Source organism: Chelon labrosus (genome assembly GCF_963514085.1).
Source record: "Chelon labrosus genome assembly, chromosome: 2".
NCBI lineage: Eukaryota > Metazoa > Chordata > Actinopteri > Mugiliformes > Mugilidae > Chelon > Chelon labrosus.
This window is the reverse complement of record NC_140338.1, coordinates 31,353,873-31,362,407: the sequence shown is the minus strand read 5'-3', so window position 1 is coordinate 31,362,407 and position 8,535 is coordinate 31,353,873. Positions and strand designations below refer to the sequence as shown.

The window sequence follows — 8,535 nt, the reverse complement described above, 5'->3', positions numbered from 1 at the left end:
GTCTTGTCACTTATCCATTTTGTAGAAACAACAGTTTATAACCTGACTTTTAATTAATCCATTGGTTTTAGAAATGGCTCATATGAAAGCTAAAACCCTCCCAAATTATGTTTGATATACTAAAATAAATTTGCTTCACTGAAGAAAGATTGATCATTTAATGAACACAGAAAGGTCAGATTTTGGCAAGACAAAAGTTTTGTCGCCTACAGAAAGTAATGTGAAAATTGAACAAATCATTTACTTCAAATACAAAAATATGATGCATAACATCAGTGAATTAAGTACTGGTGCTGTGAGATCCATATTTAATATCTTGTATGACTTCCATGAGCTTGAAGGACTGCATCCATGCGGTTCGACAATGATTCATACAATTTATTGATGAAGTCATCAGGAATAGCAAAGAAAGCAGTCTTACATGCCTCCTAAACTGTTGTTTCTACAAAATGGATAAGTGACAAGACTTTTGTCAGGGACTGTACTTATCTTAACGTGCTGCTTAACACAAGCAGTTTCGGTTGATATAACAAGATTATGGCCCCACAATAAGATGTAGTTGGTTCTTTTATTTTCTCTAATTCACGTTTTGTAATTTCAGAAATGTGCAGGTAGATTTCCCTCATCTATGGCTTAAAAATGAGACCAAACAGACAACACATCACAAGGTCTGCATTTTGTTATTTTATTTAAAAGGGTCACACGCACCCTTTCATGTGATCTTCATAGCATCACTTTAAACATACCACAAACAGAAAACACCGTATTACCTAGTAAAAATAAATTACTGAGGAATGTAACAAAAAAAAAACAATCAAGGAAAAGTGCTGCAATCACGATTGCACTATAGGAGTCTGTCTCCATTTAATGCGCTGGGTTTAATGAATAGTTCCAACCCTGCTGTAAGCAAAACAAAGTTAAACAGTACAAAGGATAATAATAATAATAATAATAATAATAATAGTAATCATCATCATACTGTAAGATTTCAAGACTTAACGAAAATCATGTTGGTTCCATATATTGTGCGTATACCATATCTACTGTGGGAAAGGTGGGGGCATAGGGTAGGGCACCATCGGTGGTGGGGGTGGTGGCTGTTGGGCCTGTGGTGGTGGAGGCTGAGAGTTGAACTGGAATGGGTGATTCATGCCATTCTGAGCGGCCCTCTGCATGGCCCCGAACTGAGGGGGGCCCTGGAAGTTTTGGTTACCAAAGGCACCCACCTGGTTTGATGGGGCACCAAAATTGCCCTGTCCGTTGCTGTTGCTATAGTTGTTGTTGCCATAGCTACCACTAGAGTGACCACTGTTACCTCCATAGTTGCCACCATTTTGGGCCTTACTGCCACCAAAGGCACTCTTCGGCCCATTGCCAAATCCTCTATCACTGTCCCTGTCCCTGTAGCTACCACCGCCAAAGTTACTCCTCCCACCCCCAGAATACCTATCCCGACGGTCATCCTTGTAGCCACCTCTTCCCCCCCTACCACGACCTGCATGAGACAAAGACAGGAGAGAGTGGAGTCGGTTCAGACTGTCCAACACCGTGGCAGTGATACTAAAAGGCACAAAAATAATCAAATGACAGACTGATATAAACAGTCTGTTGAAATCAAATTTCTAGACAATTTTACCTCCTCTGTCCTCTGCCATCTGGATCAGCTTTGGGTTAATGGCCTGGTTGGCCTCGCGGAGTACAGAGATCAGGTCACTGGCTTGTTTCATGTTGTTGGGGGTGAAGAAGGTGTAGGCCGTGCCCGTTTTTTGACTGCGGGCTGTGCGTCCAATACGGTGGATATAATCCTCGGAGGAGTTAGGGTAGTCATAATTGATGACAAATTTGACATCCTCCACATCTGTGAAAGTGTTGCAGTGTGGCAAAACAAAACACGGAGGCCACACAGGATTTTGCACACCACAACAGCCAGATCAAAGGGAAAAGTTAGCAACACTGGCTGGGAGAAGAAAAGTGGTCATTAGGCTGTGGAGGAAACGCGTTAAAGCATCGTAAGAAGAAGTGTACACATCTACTCCATGGGAATACTACTGTGGGAAGAGAGAAACGATGCACACTCCAATTGCTTACCATAATCAAAAAGATCCAAAAGACATCATTCTCCCCTTTGTTAACCAAGGGAGAAAAAAAAATAGATTTAAGTCTTACCATAAAGGAGTATGCATTCACTAGTCCTTTCCCAATGCAGCGAAATCCCCCACAAATTGTCAAGTGACATCCAGGAGCTTCTACGCAGTTGGGCCACGATATGCACTGGGGCCTCCTCATGTGCCAATATAGGACCACTGAGTGGTACATTTTTGCAGGTCCAGGTTTTTCCCAGTACACTCTCAAAAGAAGGCTGATATTAAAGGCCGCACTGCACGTCTTGCCAAGACAAAATACACTAAGTACTAATTTGATCAGGGGCCCCTTCAAAAAAAATGACAAAGTCCCAAGGATTGAACCCTGTGGGACCCCTAACCGAGCACAGAACAATGCCCCTACCCCCTTCAGTTTCATCAAGGCAAGATCTTCCAAGAAGCCAGTGTTCACTTGAGAAAATGTCTCTCGTTGGCAGGTCTCGACATGACTATAAAACGCAGGCGAGGGAGGAACTTTGGTTTGAGCTGTCTCTTTCTCCTCTCACTAGATGTTCCCACTACCCCCTAAACACATGTGCCAGGTCTCATCAATTTTCAGAGACAAAAGATTTCAAACTGCTCTCTCCATTTCAAGAAATCCAGCACTTTGACGGGAAAAGAAAACAACCGAAAGCTTAGACAAGCTCACACCCATGCTATGTGATACAAGCTCCGAAAGGTAACAATTGTTCCAAATCTCAAACAAGTGACTTGCAATACAGCGCTCTCTAACACAACAGCATGCAAGGCAAAAGTCACAGCATCAAGCATATCTTTTTTCTTTTTTACGTTTGAGTTGGAAACAGCTGGATGGCATTTGTCAGGTGAAATCCATGGACAGAGAACAGATGTGTGTGTATTTCAACATCATATCAGGGGCAAAGGCTTAGCCACACAGCCTTTTGAAGATCACTGGCACACAAGAGCTTTCACCTCTCTAGGCCCACTGGGTGGCAAGCCAGTTGAGCACTTCCAATATGACATCCTTCTCCCTCTCGAGGCCTGGGACTGTCATGCCTAGCGCCTGCCACAAAGACTCCACCTTAAGGTGAGAAAAACTCAGAAAATGCATAGAAAAGTTAAAGAAAGCAAAACCACTTTCTTTAAAATAAGTGTAACACTGATAATAAAGTGGTGTTACTTAATACCATACTGACCTAAGCCACGCGAGGCCACATCTGTAGCGATGAGAATGGGCGCTTTACCATATCTGAACTCTGAAAGGAAAATTTCAGCGTATTTAATTAAAATACAAAGAAGTATGTGATAACGATTGTTTTCAAAATGCAATATCCAAATCATTTTATTAGCTATTAAATCTTACCATTGAGGACCCAGTCCCTCTCCTGCTGGCTCTTGTCTCCATGGATACCCATTGCTGGCCACCTGTGGCAGACAGATTGAGCATTACACCCTGCTTAGCTTAAACAAATGTCTAAATAATTCAGTCTAGCGCAAGAGCAAGTTTCATCTGGCACAGCCCAAGCGTAAACCTTAAAGCTGAAAAGACTAATTAAAATAGGAATGGGGGTTATTACCCATCTCTTCTCATCCTCCTGGTGAGCTCATCACAACGCCGTTTGGTCTCCACAAAAATAATGGTCTTGTTTTCCTTTTCACTCATGATCTCCTCCAGCAAACGGATAAGTCTGACAGAAGAGACCAAAAATAAGTCACTGCAACAGAGATTATTCTTCTACTGTCTGAATACATATTAAGAGAAGCTGATGTGAGTACAATTTGTTTTTTACAAACACCGGTTTGAGTAGAGAGGGTAAATGGAACCCTTAAGGTGAAGCCGTCGTTACACGTTCTGATAATCTTCTACTTACTTGTCCTCTTTCTCCATATCACTGCAAACATCAACGATCTGCAGGATGTTGTGGTTAGCACTGAGCTGCAGTGCTCCAATGTTGATCTGGACATAATCCTTCAGGAAGTCCTCAGCCAGCTGACGGACCTCCTTAGGCCAGGTGGCGCTCCACATCAAAGTCTGACGGTCTGGCTGATGAAGAGAAAAAAATAAGGGAATGTCAAAGTAAATTGAACAGTTCTTTATTTCATTTGTGTGAAAACGTTTTTCATAAAGGAAGTCACTGGGTAGAAGTCATGTCTGTAGTGTGATAATTTACTCAGACTGTTTCCATACTAATGTCAATTGTCTAATTGAAAGCAGGTAACATAACTTACTCGAATCTGTTCCACTATCTTGCGGATCTGAGGTTCAAATCCCATGTCCAGCATGCGGTCAGCTTCATCCAGCACCAGATAGGTGCAACGACGCAAATTAGTCTTACCACACTCCAGGAAGTCAATGAGACGACCCGGGGTAGCGATGCAAATCTCAACACCTTACGAAAAAACAGATTCCATATTTACACATAAACTTATCAAACCATTATAACAAAAAAGAAAATAAAAAACGAGGACTTAAATAATACTGCCATCAAGAACAAAGCATACACACCCCTCTCAAGATCCCTGATTTGGGGCCCTTTGGGCGCACCACCGTAGATGCAGGTGCTCTTGAGACGGGAGGCCCTGCCATACTCAGCAGCCACTTGTTGCACCTGCTGAGCCAGCTCACGGGTAGGTGCCAGCACCAAGCACTAAAGAAATATGATTTTAAAATTGTTAGGAATATTGGCTTACATTTTGCTTCCTTCACAACACATTGAACAAATGCGTACAATACATCTGTAGGCAATCTTTGATTCCACCACTATCAAAAATGATTTAATTCTGCTGACAAGGCTACAGGCTGATAGTTGCTTCAATTATAGTAGGAATTATTCTAACAAGAAGAGATTCAGTATGAACATTTTTAATACAATCCTTTTCTAACAGAGACAACGAAGTCACACACTATATTATACAATGCACTTACAATTGGTCCATCACCATGTTCCAAGAATGGCTGATGTTGGATGTGCACAATTGCAGGCAGAAGATACTAAAAAGGGAAAGTAAAGGAATGAGTATGACAATCAGTCAAGTCCACTGTGTGACTAGTACAGTATAGACCAGGTCTGAGACCACTTTCTAAGGGAACAGAGTTTTCATTTGCAAAATCCTAGCAGGGCTTGGGAAGCAAAGCAAAACTGACGAAATGACAATGTTAATTTAATTTAGATTCTGGACAGAAATGTTTAACAAACACGTTACTTACTGCAAGGGTTTTCCCAGACCCAGTTTGAGCAATGCCAACCATGTCTTTACCACTCAGAGCAACAGGCCACCCCTGAGACTGGATTGGAGTTGGGTCAGTCCAATTCTGTTTGACAATAACATCCATGACGTAGCCTGAGGAAACAAGAAATACAAGTTAAAATGTTTCTGACAAATACACTGAAATGTTTACAGTAATTAATTATAAAGGCAGAGGGCTATTATAAATTATGTGGAAGGCATGAATTTCGACTCACTTGGAAATGCCGCTTCATGGAATTTTACAATTGGTTTGGGGCAATCTCTGCCTTTGACCGTAACTTCTTTGCTTCTTCGGTACTGCTCGACCTCTTGCTGGAATTGCAAAAATAAGTAAAAGAAATTACCCTATGCATTCACACTAGCCCACATGAAACAGCAGGAATAGCCATCAATAGTGTGACTTGGAATATTATATTTTCTTTTTATGTTTTATTTGAATAAATACAGTTCAGTTTCAGTGTTAACGTGTGGATTAAAGAGGTTATTCCAATTAAAAAGAGATTGGAAAGAGCAATGAAAGCTACAGTTTGGTCTTACAAGTGGTCTGCGGGTGGCGTCCGGGTGTTCTTGGTAGAAGTTCTTCTGAAACTTGGGAAGCTCGTCAAGGTTCCAGTGCTTCTTTCGCAGCCTCTCACCAGGGTTGCCAAACTTTCCTGGAGGAGGTCCGCCCCTGTTCCCGCCTCCACCACCACCAAAACGAGGGGGGCCGCCGCCATACCTTACGCAAAAGAGAGACGAGACACGTGACTCAAAAGGACATTTAGAGATGGTACTTCACCCTGTCAACCGGTTGTAGATTAGTACTGGTCGGTCATGTTTACAAAAATATTAGTGATGATGCGACCTAATGTCACTGGGGTCATCACATGTGGTTTTAAAGATGAATGAATAATTACTGGTAGATAAGGATGCCGCAATTTCTCAATATAACATTGAACTGTTTGATAGGGCATCCACAGTTCATTATGGCATTTTTTAGTTCTTCCATTACTCACATTTCTCTCTGAATTGCCTTCATTTGTGTGTGTCTGAAACTCGGTTTATACTACTGCAACTGATCTACACAGAGCCTGCACTGTGGGAGGCCACATCGTCAAAAGCATTTATACACTAGTATTAATTTGTGCACTAGTATGACGGCACTGTTGTGTTATTAAACCACTAAACCGCTAGGTGACGACTGGTCAGCTGTGTTGAGTTTCACTCTGTACTTCACGCAATGGTGAGTGGAACAAGGGAAAAGTTGTCTTCGTCCTGCCACTGAGACACGTGAACAAGGAAATGCATCGCGGCCCAATCGCAGCTGTTACAATCTGCATCACGAAGGCATTGTTTTACATGTGTCACTTACTCAGACAGAGACACTTCCAACATGACTGCACATCTGGGTCATCATCACCCAGCCGCATCACTGTCTGGAAGCACGATAGCCAAGGGGATAACGTTGGCAAAAAAAAAAAAGCAACAGTCACGCGCTGATGCCTTCCATCATACGCGGCACATTGGTTCAGAGAGGCACAAAAACAAACAAGATAGTGGGGATGTTCATTGCAAATGTTTTGCAGTCGTTTTGGTGGTTGGAGACATTGGAGACATTCATTTACTTGTGAAAACTCGACTGTCTTGCACATTTTTCTGTGCCAAGGTAATTCCTGACCTCTACGAAACAACATGTAAAGGTATGGAGTACACAGCCTCTCTCTCTCTCTCTACAGATTATCGCATCTCGCCAGCTACAGAGTAACCTCACTATGTGTCTGATTGGGATATAAAGAGCACAGTTCTTCAAAACCATCCCCTGCAGGAAAATCTAGAAAGCAGTGTAGATAAACACAGTGTCACGACTCTAGGGGAAGATCACAAAAATTGTCACTTTTTGGGAGGCAACTGAAAACAATACAGAAAAAAAAAAAAAAAAAAAAAAAAAATCAACAGTGCACCAAACAGAAAACCGTGATCAAAAACTGAGGAAGTTCAGTGGAGTTCAGTATGTTGACATTTTGAATATGGATTACAAATACACAACTCAGCCTGCGCATAGATTCAGTTCTATCTTTAGTTGACCATCTCCAAGTAAAAACTATTTCCATGTTTTCTATCACCACATAAACAAAACCACTGAAAAAAAAATAAGTGGCAGCCAACATCTGGAAATAAGTTACAAACACACGAGCGATAGATGCTCTTCAACCCTAAGCCCCGAAAAAAACCTGATAAGACTTGTTTTGGAAAAGTGTCTGACTATCAACAGTTTGCTACAAGAACTCAAAACACAACTTACACGCTGCCAGTATCAAGTTATATAAATATAGCCATATAAACACACAGCCTGTAGCTTCACATAGCAACACTCAACTGTCACATTACTGAATGAAGTTGACGTGACCTGGTTCATAAAAGACACAACAGGGACGGTACGAGGCTTCACTTTGCCTCCGGTAAATGGCATCCTGGAAGAAACTACTCACAGAAAACGAGTGGTTAAAAATAAATTAGGCCTCTGCGACACAAATCTTCGTCTAGAAATGCATCCGCAAAATAAGACACCACTGCGTCACATGGGCTGAAAACAGACTGCCCAGCCGGCCCTTAGCTACCATTTTACCTCAAAACGGCAGAGAAACAGTGACTTTAACAAAGACCTCAGTGCCATTCTGCTTGCCTAAAATTATATGCACATTTCAATAGGTGTATGTAACTCAATGCCAACGCGAAGGAGTTAACCAAGCAACTGGACCGACGTTTGTTTTGGAAAATCAGCCATGACAGCGACGCCGCTACCGTCGGTACGCTAACGATAAAAAACAAGAAAAAAAGAAAAAAAAGCTGACACTTGACTTACCCTCTGTCTCTGCCACGATCTCTGTCTGAAAACCCAGGCATCGTGTAGCAGACTGCTGAAGAAAATAAAATATTTGTTGAAATCTTCAGCCGGCCGATACAGTGGTGGGTTAGTCTCAGAACTGAAACTGACACCGGTGAAATAAAAAGAAAATGCCGGCAGACAGTCTGTCTGAAGAGACGGAAGTGAGCTCAGTCGAGGCGGATAACATTTGTATCAATGCGCGTATGCCGTCGGCTCCGTCTGTGGTACTACTTTGTGTCAGAGTCCTGCTCAGTTGAATCGTATTGTATTATCAGTAGTGGAGAGCGGGGGAAGTCGAGTCGGAGAGTAAATGGTTTC

The 8,535-nt window shown here is 42.1% G+C and overlaps 1 protein-coding gene across 1 annotated transcript; it reads right to left on the bottom strand.

Annotated features, from left to right (window-relative positions):
• Nucleotides 1-671: 671 nt before the first annotated feature.
• LOC311496051 (putative ATP-dependent RNA helicase DDX5) lies at nt 672-8,469 on the bottom strand. The gene is made up of 13 exons (XM_084555790.1): nt 8,194-8,469; nt 5,889-6,069; nt 5,567-5,663; nt 5,311-5,444; nt 5,029-5,094; nt 4,609-4,750; nt 4,332-4,492; nt 3,974-4,146; nt 3,680-3,790; nt 3,466-3,527; nt 3,299-3,358; nt 1,637-1,858; nt 672-1,495 (listed from the first exon to the last, which is right to left on the bottom strand). The coding sequence occupies exons 1-13, from the start codon at nt 8,232-8,234 to the stop codon at nt 1,041-1,043; spliced, it is 1,905 nt and encodes a 634-aa protein (XP_084411916.1). The 5' UTR covers nt 8,235-8,469; the 3' UTR covers nt 672-1,040.
• Nucleotides 8,470-8,535: the final 66 nt, after the last annotated feature.

Excerpts from the sequence above, each read along its gene's own strand:
- LOC311496051 (XM_084555790.1), bottom strand. The coding sequence starts at position 8,234 with ATGCCTGGGTTTTCAGACAGAGATCGTGGCAGAGACAGAGG. Across the intron at positions 6,070-8,193 it reads GATCGTGGCAGAGACAGAGG|GTATGGCGGCGGCCCCCCTC; the intron begins GTAAGTCAAGTG and ends CTTTTGCGTAAG. Across the intron at positions 3,528-3,679 it reads AGGAGGATGAGAAGAGATGG|GTGGCCAGCAATGGGTATCC; the intron begins GTAATAACCCCC and ends TGTCTGCCACAG.